Source organism: Crocuta crocuta, unplaced genomic scaffold (assembly GCF_008692635.1).
Source record: "Crocuta crocuta isolate KB4526 unplaced genomic scaffold, BGI_CrCroc_1.0 scaffold282, whole genome shotgun sequence".
Classification (NCBI taxonomy): domain Eukaryota; kingdom Metazoa; phylum Chordata; class Mammalia; order Carnivora; family Hyaenidae; genus Crocuta; species Crocuta crocuta.
This window is the reverse complement of record NW_027529174.1, coordinates 7,057,684-7,075,691: the sequence shown is the minus strand read 5'-3', so window position 1 is coordinate 7,075,691 and position 18,008 is coordinate 7,057,684. Positions and strand designations below refer to the sequence as shown.

The 18,008-nt window shown below is 40.1% G+C and overlaps 1 protein-coding gene across 3 annotated transcripts in view; it reads right to left on the bottom strand.

Annotated features, from left to right (window-relative positions):
• Positions 1-18,008, bottom strand: part of CORIN (corin, serine peptidase) — a 244,707-nt gene that overhangs the window by 75,110 nt on the left and 151,589 nt on the right. For all 3 annotated transcript variants that reach the window (XM_077757822.1, XM_077757821.1, XM_077757823.1), the window contains exons 7-9: positions 7,026-7,133; positions 4,438-4,548; positions 2,624-2,740 (exon numbers count right to left, since the gene is read on the bottom strand). In XM_077757822.1, the coding sequence (XP_077613948.1) occupies positions 2,624-2,740; positions 4,438-4,548; positions 7,026-7,133 (336 nt within the window). The remainder of the gene's footprint in view (positions 1-2,623; positions 2,741-4,437; positions 4,549-7,025; positions 7,134-18,008) is intronic.

Here is an 18,008-nt window from a genome sequence, read left to right as displayed (position 1 = left end):
CATTAAAAAATAAAAAAATAAATTTAAAAAAGAAGGTAGAATGGGTTTCCCAAGCAGACAGCAGAGTACACAAATGCTGGAGTGGGGCGGGGTGGAGGGGGGGGCACAGGTTAGTATCACTGGAGCTTCAGAGAGACTAGACAGCAGGGCTAAGAGCAGAGCTGGAGGGCTGTGGAGGCCTGAATCTTCAGTAGGGGTGGCTTCTGCTTCCCTCCCTCCCTCGTCTTCCTAGCAGAGCCAGCCTGTGATGCTGGTGACAGTATTCTGACGTAGCACCCTCCCCTTCACTTCTGGCTCTAATCAGAGTGGCCTTCTCCTGGTTCCCTACATATATGACTTGCTCCTTTCCTCCCTGGGACCTTTGGACAAGCAGATCCTTGTGTCCAGAGTGCTTTTTCCCACTTGTGCTCATCAAGTCGACTCCACTCCTTCCTCAGATCTTAGCTCCAACGTCTCTTCCTCAGGGAAACTTCCCTGAGGCCCTGTCCCAGCACATGCATCTCATCTACGGCACGGAAGTCCCTGAATTTTCCCTCCTGGCCGATGTCACTCCATGGGTAGACACTGACCTGCACAATTATTTGCATTGTGCCGGTCTTCCCTAGGAGCCTGCAAGGTCCATGACCTGTTTTGCCTATCACTAGATTCCCAGTGGTTGGCCACATATTAGCACCATGATACACATTTATTAAGTTGGGTTCATTAGATCAAGTAATATAAAGTTGACACAGTTTTACTTTCGGTCCATTTTATCACATGACTTTCTTACAGCTCACATATGTTAGGAGATAGCTTATAAATCTTGCCATTGCATCCTGAAGAATCCAAAATTGCCTCAAACACAGATGAATTATGTGGAAAGAAAGAACAATTTGATCCAAAGGGAGGTGCTTGGCTGATATGCTCATAATAACTCATAGCTAGAAAAGAATCTGCTTCTGAATGCTAAAATTGGTAAAACAAAGTACTCCTTATCTGATTTTTAGGTACTAAATCTGTGATTAAAAGTACCTCCTTTTAGGGGCGCCTGGGTGGCTTAGTCGGTTAAGTGTCCGACTTTCGCTTAGGTCATGATCTCGCGGTTTGTGGGTTCGAGCCCCGCGTCGGGCTCTGTGCTGACTGCCAGCTCAGAGCCTGGAGCCTGTTTCTGAGTCTGTATCTCCCTCTCTCTCTGACCCTCCCCTGCTCATGCTGTCTCTCTCTCTCTCCTAGAAATAAATAAAACATTAAAAAAAAAAAAGTACCTCCTTTTAGGTCTGGAATGCGTTTCCATTACAGCTATTCTAATGATCAATATTTATTATGACAAAATTAATTTAGCTACAGGTGACCAACCTCATTAGCCAATTTGTGTTATACCCAGTCCTAGACATGTTTTAACACAACAGAAGTGTAATAATAAAAGCTCATGTTTATTGAGTGCTCACAATGTGCCGGCCCTCTGAGGTAGGTATCACTCTGAGTTTACAGGTTCACAGCCTGTGACATGACAGAGTTCAGTTATCAGCCTAAACTCAACTAGAGCCACATTTTTTTTTTTTTAAGTAGGCTTCACACCCAGAATGGAGCCCAGTGCGGGGCTTGAACTCATGACCCTGAGAATAAGACCATCCAGCAGTCACATTCTTAATGATGAGGCTATGCTGGTGAGTGGCAAGGTCACTTACAAACAAAAGTAGTGATTTTTAAGTCAAGGGCTCTTCTTTTCTGACAGAAATAGACACACTTTAAAAACCAACATATTTGATTTACTTTTTTTTTTTTTTACAAGTTTCACAGAAGATATTGGCGACCCTTTTCAAGTGTAGTTGAGTATGTTACTTGGTAATGTGAGGCATGAAACTGCTTCTCTGTGGTTGATCACTGAATTCTACTCCTGAAAACGATATTACACTATATGTTAATTAACTAGAATTTAAATAAAAACTCAAAATAAAAAGTAAATAAAAATAAAATGACACTGCAGGGCAAAAAAAAAAAAAAAGAAGAAGAAACTGTTTCTCTGAACATGGTTATGTTAGACGGCTATCACATTTTTTGTTTGTTCGTTTTTATTTATTTACTTTTGAGAGGGAGAAGGAAAAAGTCTCAAGCAGGCTCCGAGCTGTTGGCACAGAGCCTGACATGGGGCTCAATCCCATGAACCGTGAGATCATGATCTGAGCCAAAATTAAGAGTCTGATGCTTAGCTGACTGAAGCACCCAGGTGCCGCAGGAGGCTGTCACGTTTAATTTCAGAAGCCAGTTCCTCCTAACTGGAACCTAATGTAATTTAGCAGAATACTATGGACTCAACTTTTCCTTGATCACCATGTTGATCTTTCCTTGATCATCGTGTTGACTTTCCCCATTAGACAGTTCACTGAATCCCCCATGCTGTTTAAGTGTTCAGCCTCCACTGTGTACCCTTAGGGATGACTGTTCCATGCAAGATGCTGGAGAATTACATTGACCCCAAGGAAGGGATTTCTGGCCAGCCAGTGCTGTGAGCCACGCCACGCCAGGCAGTCTGGAATTGTTTATGTGGGAATCCTATGTAAGCATTAGGTAACTCCCAACGCTTTGCTTCCTTCCCAGGGAAAGGTCTGTGGGAGGAACGCGTGAGGCTGCTGTCCACACTCACCTTCGCCACAGTTCTCCTCGTCAGAGCCGTCCCTGCAGTCTTCCTCTCCGTCACACTGGAAAGTGCTGGGGATACACTGTCCATTCCTGCACTCCACCAGACCCTGGCTGTGACAAGCTGCGGAGGCCAGAAGAATAGTCACTGCACTGATTTGTACTTCTGTCTGCGGATCATAGAAGAGATTCCCGCTTCTCTGGCATCACCCAGAAATAAACTGTTCTGACTATCGCCGTGTTCCGCATAAATGAATGAATGTGTCAAAAATTTGTTTCGTTCCAAGTGTTTTGGGAATGGAAAGTTTTCTTTGGAGGCTCTCTCTTGCCTTTTTAAATAGCGCTTACTAAAAACTAATGTTTTCTTGATTAAGGGCAGGGTGAGAAATTGTGTTGATGATAGTAGTTTTATTACGAATATAAAAGCTACAATTTATTAAAGGCTTAGCATATGGCAGTAACTGTGCTAGCAGTATTATGTAGCTAATCTCAAATCCTCATAACGGACTTGCAAAGTAGATATTATCAGCCTTTTGTAGAATAAGTAAACTAAAGTCTAGAGAGGTCAGTGTCTGTCTCAAAGTCACAAGGCTGTTAAAAGCTGATGCTGGAATGTGAGGGCAAGCTTCTCTGACTCAAAGCCCAAACATTTCATTTTATTCCAACCTGACCAAATGGGACAATGAAATGACAGATGTGAAAGAACTCACAGAGTACCCTGAACACAATAAGCACCTTATTTCAAAATTGCTTATGACACCTGATGTTTGATGTTTAGGGTCTAGTGGTCGCTAACCTTCCAGTTCCCGAAGGTTGTCTAAATGCTATCCCTACTGTCTTTTAGAGCATCAAATACCCATTCATGTAACTTCAGCCTTCATGGAGTTACTGTCTAATATTAAAGCTCCAGATGCTTGAACTGAGGCTCAACACCAGAATTGGTATACTTGAGCACCATGTCCTTGCTTTCCCAGGGATCCATCAAGATATCATCCACTCTGTTCGACTGTGGCCACCAATGAGGACTCAGCTCCAATTCGATTCAGGGAAAGGGAAAGCTGGGCATTGCATTTGTTCATTAATTTAGATGACTTTTCTTGTGTCAAAATAAAAATCCATGCAACCCATATTTCCATTTTCACTTCAAATAATAGGCAACTTAAATATTTAATCTCATATGTATCAATTTGTCTACTTTTATTAGACAGCAAAAGATTGCATAAAAACTTTAATTGGCTTGAACAGGCATAAAATGCACTGTATTAACTCCTTCAGGTCAACACTATTCTCGTTTAACATCTTGCTTCTACTATTCAAAACTGTCTACTCACCCAGCACCACAATAGCTCCTAAGGTTATAATTATTATCGTGTGTTCTATGTAAGTCTAGGAACACTGAAGGCTTTCTTCTCTCTGGCAGTCCTCTGCATGTTCTCCGACAAACAGTGCCTGAGAACATGTCTGGAAGTTCCTTCAGGGAAGCTTAATTACTCATACAGAGTTTGCAGAAAAAAAGTCCCCCAATCTTTGGGAAGAACGTCCTCTTTGACAAAGTTACAGATGCAGAAAGGAGATGTATGGCCAGTGAGACAGAAAACAGACACCTGCCTGACCAGAGCAGCCAAGTTAAGCTTGGAGTTCGGAGGAGAGACATGTGGAAGCCAGATATATGACACTGTTACTGTCATCACACCGCTCAATTCTTATCTTCATAGATTAGAACCAAAGCACAGTGATCTTCCCTTTGCGTGCCAGATACTCTATTTGTCTAAACAGGCAGAAATGGAAAAATAAGCAAATGGAAATCTTCAGGGCACTTACAGCAGTTGGCCTCATCAGACTTATCCACACAGTCATGGTCACCGTCACACACCCACTCTATTGCAATGCAGCGCCCATCTCCACAGCGATGCTCCTTTGTGGGATTACAATCTGGAGGAAACAAAAGCTCATGGGGATGTAGAGAACCGGCACGACAAAGACTTAGAGCTGAATGACTCATGATTCCAGCTGAAGAGGGTCTGTTCCAATTGTTCCAATATCTTCAATACTTTATGGTGGGTCTGGAGCAATTAAAATGCTACCTCCTACCCACGCATGTGACCCACCGGCCACCATCACTATGGGGTGAAAGCTTCTCGTTTTTCAGATGAGTAACAACTTTCTCAGGACTCATAGGTTGTTCCCGTTTTTTGTTCTATTTAGTTGTTGTTTTCTTTCCTTGTGAAAAAATTTTAGTTTCACATTAGCTAAAATACACAGAACTGTGATGTGGATTTCACAATGTAGATAGCTGGTTTGGCGTATTCATGACAACTCTGCCATGTCTCTAAGAATTGTAACCTACATCTGTCTGACAAATTGGGAAGGCAAATATCCCCTGTCATCTTTCCTGATGCTAAGCTTAGGCTTTCTATTAAGCTATCTTAATATATAACTCATATTGGAAAAAAACTGCCAGGTGAGCAATTCAGAATATTTATATTTTTTCATGATCCTTTTCAGCCTAGATTTAACCTCTTCCCTAAACTATACATTCCTGGGGAAAAAAAAGAGAATTAAGTAAAGTTTCTTCTCACAGAGAGCAGATTCTATGGGACCCCTTACCATAAGACATGGAAAAACCGTAATATAAATAACCCTTTAAAAGATGTGCGTGGATTTGTGGATAGCAGATTCAATGATGAGGAATAGTTATGAGTATCCATTGAGAGTACCACTGTCATTGACAGACTCATGGGGCGAGCATGGATCTGAAAGGTCATATTGCAGCAATAAAGTATGGTACAGTGTATGGAAGATGAAGTGCTGAGAAAAGAAGGAAGACACAACAGATAGGACGCATGTGCAAAAACTGGAAGAACCACCACATGCTCAGCTTGCTAATGGTGGGCAGCTGGGGTAAGGACTGATCTAAGAGAAAGTTGTAATTATTTCCATTACATAGAGGCAAAGTCACCCTAAGAGCACAAACTTCACAATATCCGACTATCTTCAGAGGAATTATGTTGAGAGGTAAGACCATTCTTTTTCACACAGTCACTATATTCCCTGGTTCTCTCCACTGACCTGTCCAACTACAAGCTACACTCAAGTCCTCCGCCCATTCCCCACCTTCCCCCCCACTCTCGTCTCCAGTTATCTCACTGTAAAAGGAGGGCTTGGAGTAGATCATCTATAAGACCTCATCCAATAAATTCTATGATGTATACAATTAAAATTGCTTCTCATTCTTTGCCCCAAGATTACTCAGTCCCAGAGGATAATCCGTATCTACATAGTGACTTGTAGGATAATTTGTGCATATACACATTGCCAATATTTTTATGGATACAGTGAGGGCAGCTAGACAGTTACTTCTAGAAACTACCTCGTTTCCCAATATGGGACCACTTCTGACATTTGCCACTCTAAGGCATTCCTCTGGTCCTTCCCCAATATCCGTTTCAATATTCTCTAATGCTGAATATTTTTTCACATCATGTTCCCAGGATACTTTCTCATCACAGCTTGCCTTTGGGTTCATATGACAAAGTCCTCACGTCACTCAATAATACACTGCCTAAACATTCTAAAAGGTAAATAAACAAGAGGACTTTTGCTGCTTTCAACTTATGAGATACTTATGAGATGGCATTCACAATTGAATACAGCTCTTTAAATAGTAGGTTCATTCTTTCATTTATGAAGACATAATGGACATATAACATTGTGCGTGTTTATGCTGAGATAAGTCAAAGAGAAAGACAAATACTGTGCGATAGCACTAATATATGGAGTATTTAAAAAAAAAAGCTGAATTTGTAAAAACAGAGGGTAGAATGGTGGTTACCAGGGTCTGGAGTGGGGGATTGGGAAGACCTTGTTTATAGGTATGAACTTGTAATTAGTAGGTAGGTTGATTTTTTAAAAAGATAAGATCAGATTTTGTACATAAAATAAATGTGCTTGTCTAACCCTAGGTGTCACTACTGCAGAGGCTGTCCTTGCCGGGCTTGGCAATTGAATAAGCGGGGGAGGGGGGCGTTTGGTTCCATATAGTAAGGGGATCCGACACACAACATGATACCTGTCCACAAAGTTTTGCTCAAGAGCTCAAAATCTAAACCAGAGAAGAAATAGAACACTTTCAAGGAGAAAAAATTAACATATTAACAACCATTACCCATCTTGCCCTCTACTTCTAAAGCACTTCCTTATTATGACTTTAAGGAATATTACATTTACACATAAGACATGACTGAGACGCATACTTGAGAGAAAGCTCCTCTTTCTAAAAATTAAGAAACCAACCATTTTGTAATTTAACCTGCTAATCACATTGACAAACAAGGAGCTACGAAGTCTGGATTATGCATTTCTGTAATTTTAAATGAAAATCTTCATTTAAAAGAAACAACAGTACTTACCACAGTTCTGCTCATCACTCAAGTCCCCACAGTCATCATATCCATCACACACAAGGCTATAATTAAGGCACTTGCCCGTGTGACAGTGAAACAAATCCTCACTGCAATCTGCACATAAGAGAAGCCACTGATGTGTCATCAGAGCAGAACAGAAGGGTCTAGTAGTACTTCATTTAACAAAAGCCTATCATGGGAGGGAAGTCATAATGGTAACCGGGTCCATATCTACTGTTTTACCAGTGAGGAGACTGTGATGCAGAGAGATCCAAGGTTTTGTTCAAGATCACATAACAAGTTCCTGCAGAGCCAGGACTAGGACCTTCTGGCTCCCAAGCCAATGCTTCTAACACTTTCTGAAAGTCTTTATCTGAGATCCACTTTGTTATCTGACACATCCTTTATAGTCACATATGAGCACAGACACTCTCAACTCACCAAAGTTCCTAATGAAATTCATGTTCATACAGAATGAATGACTTTTAATACAGGGTGAGTAATTATTTCCTTAAAATATTTCCTTTAAAACGAAAGTTTAGGGGCACTTGGGTGGCTCAGTTGGTTGAATCTAGAGTCCGACTCTAGATTTCAGCTCTCACGGTGATGATGTCACGGTTTGTGGGATCAAGTTCCATGTCGGGATCTGTGCTGACAGCACAGAGCCTACTCGGAATTCTCTCTCTCTTTTTTTCTCTATTTATCTTTCTCTGCCTCACCACCACTTGCACTCTCTCTCTCAAAATAAATAAACTTTCAAAAACAAAATAAAATGAAAGTCTAGTTTTGCCAATGGTAAGCATGAACGTAATGGAGAGAAAAAGTTATTGAGGTTATAAGGTTCTTATTTTCACACAAACATTATCACTTAAATCAACTGAGTGTTTCATAACATGACCCTCCAATAATCAGTCCTGGACTAGATTATGGTGACAAGGTAAGACGAAGTGATTTGTAACCTCAGGGAGCTTAAAGTTTCATGTTGAAATAAGCAACATGTAAGGACTTGGATTTGATCCTTGTATGAGACCTTGTACTTGGGTAAACCAGATGCTTGGTCACCCTGGTTCTGCCATCTACCACGAGCTGTGAGAACTTGAATAACTGGCGTGGTTAAAATCTACGAGTCTGTGAACTGATTTATGAAATCGGGATAAGATCAATTACTTAATATGGTTAAACATGTGAATGTAAATTAATATGTGTAAGATGCCAACACAATTCAATGGGAAAACAATACTCTTCAACAAATGGTGTTGGGGCAATGGCAAAACTGAAGTTTAGCTTTTACCTCAAAATGTACACAAAAATTATCTCAAAGCGGGTCACGGACTTCAATGTAAGAGCTAAAATTATCAAGTTTCTAGAAAACAAAAACAGGAAAAAAATCTTTTTGACCTTGGAAGAATTCTTAGATATAATGAATTCTTAGATATAATAAAAAAGCACAAGCCATTACAAAAATAGTAATAATAAATGGACTTCATTAAAGGTAAAAATACTTGTGCTTCAAAAGATACTACTAAGAAAATGAAAAGATAAGCCACATACTGGAATAAATAGTAAAAAGTCATCTGTCAGATAAAAGACTTTCATCCAGCATACATATAGAACTTCTAGATTCAATAAGACAACCCAATTTCAAATATGTGAAAGAACTGAATAGAAAATCTTCACAAAAGACATACAAAGGCGACATAAAAAAGTGCTCAATGTAATTAGTCATTAGGGAAATGCAAATTAAAACCACAATAAGGTACTATTATATCTCCCCTAAGATGGTAATAATAATAACAATAAACAGAAAATACCAAGGATTGGTAAGGATTTTGAGAAATGGATGCTCTCATATATAGTTGGTGGGGATGTAAAATAACAATGCTGCATTAGAAAGCAGTATGGCAGCTTTTTATAAAGTTAGCTATAACCTTATCATACGATTCATGATTTCCATCCTTAGAAATCTACCGAGGAGAAATGAAACAAACATCCACACAAAGACTTGTATGTAAATGTCTGTGGTAGCATTATTTATAATAGCCAAAGACTAGAAACAACCCAAACACTCACCAGCTAGTGAATGAATAATCAAAATATAGACTCTTCAAATGATGAAATACTATCCAGCAATTAAAAATATCATACTATTGGTACATGTGACCACACAGATGAATATCAGAAACATGCTAAATAAAATAATTCAGATACAAAGACCACATATTGTGTGCCTCATTTATGAAATTCCTGGAAAGAGAAAACTTACGGAGACAGAGCTCAGAGCAGTGGTTACCTGTGGATGAAAGGGTGGGAATGGGGATTGACTACAAATCGGTGGGAGGGAAATCTGAGGGGAGATGAAGAAGTTCTAGAAAGGGATTGTGGTGACAGTCACACAACTCCATAAATTTACTAAAAATCAACGGGATAACATATGGTCTGGAAACTGTAACTCAATCAAGTTATAAAAATGTTTTCAGTCAATATGTGTAAAGAAGCCGGCATTTAATAGAAATAAGATTTCTTCAAAGTATTGTCTCTTACTTAAAATGAATTAAGTTCAAAATACACATTCTTTTTAAAAATTTTTTTTAAATGTTTGTTTTGGAGAGAGAGAGAAAGAGTGCGAGCAGGGGAGGGGCAGAGAGAGAGAGAGACAGAGAATTGGAAGCAGGCTCCAGGCTCTGAGCTGTCAGCACAGAGCCCGGTGTGGGGCTCGAACTCACGGACCATGAGATCATGACCTGAGCTGAAGTCAGATGCTTAACTGACTGAGCCACTCAGATGCCCCCAAAATACAGATTCTTAAGGCTGGAGAGGGATCATGGAAGGCAGGATTTCAGTAGAGCGGACAGGGTGAAAGTTTCAGCACGTTTCAAGTAGAAGAAACAGCAAGAACAAAGGGACACATTTGATGACAAGTCTCCTTAGCTGATGAGGACCAAGAATCTAATCATCTCCTAAATTCTGGCTGACTGTTTCTCCTCCACCATAAGTCCGCATCTCACATGACTGGTGATGAGTCCCTCTTCACTGTAAACATCCCAGATGCTATAAATCTTTATTAAGATTCTTGGGCATTGATCAGTTAAACTGTTAGCCACATACATCAAATATTATTGTTACATGAATTATACATTTCTATTTCATGAAGCATCCTTCTAAGAAGCTACTTAAATACTTGTAGAATCACATCATTTTAAAAATGTAATGCAGGGGCGCCTGGGTGGCTTAGTCGGTTAAGCGTCCGACTTTCGCTTAGGTCATGATCTCGCGGTTCGTGGGTTCGAGCCCCGCGTCGGGCTCTGTGCTGACTGCCACCTCAGAGCCTGGAGCCTGTTTCAGAGTCTGTATCTCCCTCTCTCTCTGACCCTCCCCTGCTCATGCTGTCTCTCTCTCCTAGAAATAAATAAAACATTAAAAAAAGCATTAAAAAAAAGAAAAAAAATGTAATGCACCTTAGGGACATCTGTTCAGTGCCTACATTAAGAGGGTGTGTATATGGAAAACGCACACACATGTGCTTACACGTAACTATGCTCACATATTCTCACATACAGAACTCTGTAAGCGCTTTTTATTTTTTATTTTCCCCAGGCTGAACAATTGTAATAACAAGGATGACCATCATAAGGGAAAATAAAGAACTAAAAAGATATCCCAGGTTTTACCCAGACAGTGCTATTTCCTCCCATTCAGCAGAGGGCGCTCAATCCCCACCCTGCACCCTACACTGGGTGTAACCACCACACACGTCTAACCTAAGTCAAGAAAGTTTACAAACTTTTGTTCTCCTGCCCACCCTGCAAAGTTAGGGAATTTGTGCATCAAAATATATAGATTTCCTTGGGAAGTTTGAAAAGATTTTTCTCATTATTATTGTTTTCTTATCGAAATTACTCTTGTAGGAGGTTTTGAATCAGTATGCTAGAATCAGCAATAACCAGGGGCCTCAACTCGACCATCAGTGTAAAAGTATTTGCATTCCCCAGGGGAGAGAGTGGGGTGGATGATGAGGTGACATATTTTAAACCATATGAGTTAATTTTCTTTTTTTTTAAGCAGTACATTGCACTTTTTTCTTTTTTTTTTTGATGGTAAGACTGGGGAATCAAATACTTCTTTTAGAATCTGATTAACCTTGGAACACACCAAAAATTTCCAATGATTCATGCATCCCTTCTGTGAGGCCCTTTCTAAAAACATTGGTAGTGCATATTAAAACCCCTTGTTGTAGATATTTTTATATTAATGCGGCCATTTATGAAATTATTTCATAAAAATAAACATTTATTTCATAAATGGAGATGACTCAAGCATATTTTTTTATTTCTCATTATTCACACAGGTGCAGATTCAACTTTCCACTGTTATGACTTACTTGGTTAGAAGCCATTTTCAGAGGTTAGATACAAAATTAGCCGCATTTGGAAAACAACTTTTACCTCCCTGAGGTCCGTGTGATTAGTAAACACACAAAACCTTAACCAGAGGCACTACACAGCCAGAAATACATAGCAAATAGCAAAGATCACAGTGCCTCCTTTTATTGGAATAAATGTTTATTTGGACTGAAAAGAGATGTTGTCAGCACCATTTAGGGCCAACAAATCAAAATTTTCAAAAGCTTCTTGCTAGGAGTTTCTTGCTCAATACAAGCATAATTTTACATAACCTAAGGTAGATGTTTTTCTAGATACAGATTTTTTTTTTCTTAATGAGTATTGGCTACAAAAGGTTACTTCTGAAGTTCTCGTATGTTGATATTTATTTCAGTTTGGCACCTTATGCTATTAACTTTCGCCCCTCAAGATCATCATTAAATTAAGGGAGAAAACTAAGGAACAGAAAAGCTTTTATCAAGAGCTTCATTCATTTTTTCTCAGTCTCTACAAGTTTATAAACATAATTATGTTGCCTCAGTTCAAGATTCAAGAATGGGTGCTCTATTTTCACTCACAGGCGCCCTCATTTTGAGATGTCCAGAGAGGTTAAATGGTTTGCGCGCAGTTGCCCAGCTCATTACAGTTACCCAGGCTTCTTGACTCCTGGGGTTTTTGACTATTGACTTCTAGCTCTGAAGGAGGACTTCTCAACAGCAGTACTACTGACACACTGGAGTGGATAATTCTTTGGGGGAGGGGGGGCTCTCCTGTGCATTGTAGGATGCTGACCAGCATCCCTGGCCTCTATCCACTAAATGCCAGTAGCACCTCCTCCAAACTCCACACTCATGAGAATCAAATATGTCTCCCAACATTGCAAAATGTCCCCTGGGGGTGGGGGGAGGGCAAAACTGCCCTCACTTGAGAACCACTGAACTAGACTTTCCAAACATTTCCTGTGTCCAAGGCCTGGTTTCATTCCCATCTTTCCATCAGCTTTCTCCACACTAATCTTACTTCTCGTGATTCTGCCCTTGTCTGGATCATAGAACCTATGGCCCCTGCTTTTTTTGCTTACACGAGTCTTTTTTTCCTTTGTGACATCTCTTCTACTGTATTACTCTAAAGTACCATATTCAATGATCTTCGCGTTCATACGTTATTTCTCTGATTAGACTCAAAGACTCCTGAAGAAAGAAATCATATCTTAACAGTCTTTATATTTCCTGGGTGTCTAGAACATGCTTCACACATAGCAGGAATTCAAGGATAGTCAATACTCTTATTGATTTGTATTATCAGATTGCTACCAAACAGAAGTGAATTTTCCAGACATCTGAAGCTTCCTCCTTCAGTGTACAGCGTAATATTTTCCTTTTTGTTATTTTGATGGATATAGTTTTACTATTTACTTGCATCCCTGCCTTTTAGTAAAAAGAATATGGTAAATGTGGTCATTTTGGATGATTTAGAAACATCATCTGGAATACCTGTTTTTATTTTGTGCCTCTTTTCTAAGATAGTTTCATGTGGTGCTGGTTTTAAAATTGTGGTGGATATTTTAGTGTTTCCATTTCCTCTTCAGTGTACCCCCCTGACCTTTCTGAGCTGCCTTCATGACTTCAGTGACCATCCTTTACTCCCTGGAGGTGAGGGGTGCTAGGCAGTGGTGGAGGTGAGGGGGGGAGGGAGGGAGGGGAGCAAAGATGTGGTGAATAAAACAGCAATAACCACAATAACAACCAGAAATCCTATCACCCTTCAAGAGTAATTGCATGCCAAACAGACAATGGTCTATGCGCTTTATAGCCAAGGATTTGTTATTCTGCACAGTAGTTCTAGAGATAGTTACTATTATTGTTTCCATTTCACTGATGAGGGCACTGAGGCCCAGAGAGATTAAGGGACTTGCCCAAGTTCACAGAAGCAGGAAATGGCAAAGCAGAGATAGGAAGCCAGGCAGCCTGACTCAAGAACTTCCACGAACTTACACATTCAAGAACTTACACATTGTGATAATTAATTATACTTAGAATAAGTAGTTAACGCAGTATAATTAGTATATGGTATAGCTTATAGTATAATTATACTAAAATATACGTCAAGCATTTTGACTCCAAATTCCAAGCAAATGATTTCCAAAAGTATTTGACAGTGATTGTAGGCAGCATGAAGTGTGTGGACTTTGTGGCTGCTATTTTCCTTGCGACAACCGTTCTCGAAGCTTTCTTATTCATTTGCTAAGCACTAGTTACGAAGAACAGACACTGTTCTACAGCTGGTTATACAATCAAAAGATTGTAGAATGTGAGGAACAAAAGTCACCAGGCCCCCTCTAGTCCAGTGGTTTCAAATCTGGCTGTGTATTCAAGTTACTAGGGAAGTGTCACAAAGGCGCGGCTGCCTCCTGACCAAGTGAATTAGGATCCCTGCAGGTGGGGTTTCCTGTTGGTGCTAAAGTGCAGCCAACCTCAATAGCAAAGAAAACCAGGAACAGAAAAGTAGCCTGCCTAAAGTCACAGAGTTAGAAATTTCTAAAAGAAACTTTTCCTTAGTTTTTGAAAACTTTTTCACTACCCCACTAAAATTATTCCAGATGGTTGGGAATCCATTCATTCTACAAATACTTAGGAAGAGACTGAAGACCATGACAAAGTTAGTTAGTGGAGAAAAGTCCGTAAGCAGTCCCAGATACCTGGCTTAATAGACAATCATCACCCAAAGTATAATAGAGCTCCAAAATAAACATTTTCCTGTCATGTAAGTGATCAGACTGTAACTGTTCATTCACCAGGTCTGAACTTATATGGACAAGGGCAAGTCAGAGGCAGCATTGTTTGGGGAAAACAACAATTAGATTTGGACCCATTCAAGGTTGGATTCAGACACATAGATCAATGGAACAGGATAGACAGCCCGGAAATAAACCCACATTTATATGGTCAATTAATGTACAACAAAGGAGGCAAGAATTTATAATGGCGAAAGACAGTCTCTTCAATAACTGGTATTGAGAAAACTGGACAGCCACATGCAAAAGAATGAAACACAACCACTTTCTTACACCATACACAAAAATGAACTCCAAATGGATGAAAGGCCTAAATGTGAGACCTGAAACCACAAAGCTCCTAAAAGAAAATACAGGCTGTGATGTCTTGCACATCAGCCTTAGCAACATATTTATGGATAGGTCTCCGAGGGCAAAAGAAACAAAAGCAAAAATAAACTATTGAGACTGCACCAAATAAAAAGTTTTTGCACAATGAAGGAAACTATTAACAAAACAAAAAGGCAACCTTTGGAGTAGGAGAAGGTATTTGCAAATGATATATCCAATTAAGAGTTAATATCTAAAATATATAAAGAACTCATACAACTCAATATCAAAAAAACCTAAATAATCTGAATAAAAAGTGGGTAAAGGACCTGAACAGACATTTTTCCAAAGAAGACATACAGATGGCCAACAGACACATGGTAAGCTGCTCCACATCACTCATCATGAGGGAACTGCAAATCAAAGCCATAATTAGGTATCACCTCACACCTGTCAGAATAGCTAGTTCCTAAAAGACAAGAAATAGAAAGTGTTAGTGAGGATATGGAGAAAAAAAAGGAACCCTTGTGCCCTGTTGATGGGAATGTAAATTGGCTCAACTACTGTGGAAAACAGTATGGAGCTTCCTCAAAATGATTTAAAATAGAAATATCTTATGATCCAGTAATTCGACTACCAGGCATTCACTCCCCCCAAAATGAAAACAGTAATTCAAAAAGATATATGCACCCCTATGATTAGTGCAGTATTATTTACAATAACCAAGATGTGGAAGCAACCTCAGTGTCCATTAATAAATCAATGGAAAAAGAAGATGTGGTGTGTGTGTGTGTGTGTGTGTGTGTGTGTATAATGGAATATCTGGGGCCATAGAAAAGAATGAGATCTTGTCATTTATAACAACATGGGTGGACCTTGAGGGTGTTATGCTAAGTGAAATAAGTCAGAGAAGGACAAATATGATTGATATGCATATTATGCATGTATATACATTGTATATACATTATAATTTCATGTATATATGGAATCTAGAAAACAAACAACAAGAGAAACAAAATTCTAAATACAGAGGAAACACTGATGATTGCCAGAGGGAAGGGGGTTGGGGGATGGGTGAAGATTTTAAGGTGACGGATGGCGACTACCCTTGTGATGAGCGCTGAGTAATGTGCAGAATTGTTGAATCACTATGTCGTCCACCTAAAATGAATATAACATTGTGTGTCAACTATACTTCAATAAAAACAAACAAATAATAGAGACCCAGGTTTAAATCTAGCACTTTGAACCACTGGCAAATTCATTCATCACTCTCAACCTCAGCTCTGCATCTGTACAAAAGGGGACAGGACCTCCTCTGCTAAAAATTCAATCACGCCATGTAAATAAATGTTACCAGCATAGTTGATTAGCAGAGACGAGTCCTACTCCTCCTATATCTGCCAGTGCCCAGGAATTGGCATAGCCTTCTTCTAATCAGGAATGCCCGGCAAAACTGTCTTCCTCCCTCAGGAGTATGTAGGCTGCGTTCACGCTCTGATTTGCATCCATGCCCTATTTCAGACTTACACGCCTCCTTCACCACAGGGTGGTGACAGGGGGAGGGTGACACCCTCAACGAATGCACTGAAATGCCACAAGCACTGAATGTTAAAACTCAGAATCAAATGTCCTTGTAAGTTTGGAAACAATTACACGCAGAGCTTTCAATGTCTAACTAAGCATTTTCATAGACAAACATTCTAAAGGGATGTATTTTATTTCCTCAATTGACCAAACCACACGGGTTTTTAAGTATGCTCATGAGGAAAGCCCATCTCTTCCTTCATAACTCTTCAGTTTCTAGGACATTGCTATGTACCTTATAGAATAGTAACACTTTCCTTGTTCAGTCACTGGGAAAATTTACTCCTTCAAAATCAGTTTCAACCAGTGCAGCAGGAAGGTCTTAACTGTTTTAAGTGCAATGTTCACTGCAATGGAGGAACCGACTTATGGGCCAGTGTTGACCCACCATTTGGTGGTAGAGGCACATGCGGAATTTTAATGGTGCCCACGTGGGCCATATTGGGAGCTAAGGAAAAGATTCCACCACAATTCTCATAAATTGAATATAATTCTATTGAATCATTTTAAATTCCCCACTGTGGTTGCTCTATAAAATATATCCTCCTAAGTCTAAAGTAATACTCCTAATGTAAGTATACATCCCATAAACACGTTTTTCATGTAAAATCATGTGCCATAGGTTTTTGTGAACAGGTAATTCCAAACTATAAAAACAAATGTCGTAGTGAAAACATTTCTAAAATATGGGTGGCATATCTGAAGTTCCACAGGACACTAGATATTACCCAAAATACATAAAAGAATACATGAATAATAAATAAATAAAGGTGGGGTATATATGAACAAATGATTTTGAGGAAATATGAAGTTAATCAAAATTAATAATTCTTATTTATTTATTTACTGTTTATTTATTGTTTTGAGAGAGAGAGAGAGACAGAGCACGATCTCAGCCGTCAGCACAGAGTCCGATGCGGGGCTCGAACTCACGAACCGTGAGATCATGACCTGAGCCGAAGTCACTCAACTGACTGAGCCACCCAGACACCCCAATAAGTCTTTTTCTAACTGTGTTTTTATAACTGCACGTGTGTGTGTGTGTAGGACCAGAATGTTTATGTCTTCCCAATATGTGTATGTTAAAGCCCTAACCCCCAAATAACTGTGTTTGGAGACAGGGCCTGTAAGAAGGTGATAAGGCTTAGATGAGGCTATAAAGGTGGGGCCCTATCTAATAGTAAGGAGACCCTTATACGAAAAGGATGAGGCATCAGAGCGCTCTCTCCTGCCTTCTCGCCCCCCAAAGAGGTCACGTGAGCACAGAGGACGCTGGAAGCTGCCTGCAAACCAGGAGGAGAGCTCTCACCAGAAACTGAACCTTGTTGGCCTTGATCTTGGCCTCTCCAGCCTCCAGAAGTGTGAGAGAATAAATTTCTCCTATTTAAACCACGCAGTCCGCGGTATTTGGTATGGCGGCCCTAGCAGGCTACTGCAATAGGAGACAAGCCACCCACCAATCCAGTCAAAACGACCCATCGAATCACTAGCAAGTAAATGGACGAAGTTTATGGCTGAATCTCTCGATGCATGGATCCAGAACAGCTAACACCGTGGTCTCTCTCCAAGGCTCCGAGAAAGCCTAAACAAACAAGAGGCTTCGCATCCGCCCCACCAGGAATGTGAAGCATCACAAGGGTGAAAAATGTCCCTATTAAAAATGTCCTTTTCCAAAAAGCTGACCTCTATACTCATTAAACTTTCAGAACGAAAACAAAATCGTCCCCCAACGAAAATAAACAAAAAGCCTTCTGATTGTGCGCACTCGCCGCATACAAGGCCCCAGTCTCTGGCAGGTCCCCTGCGCCTCCGGCTATTGACCTGCTGAGGGCCTCAGGCCTCGCCCACTTTAGAAGGGCAAACTAGAGGTGGGCCACGCAGGGCCGGTGGTCGTCAGGCTCTGCGGTTCCAGGCGCCTGA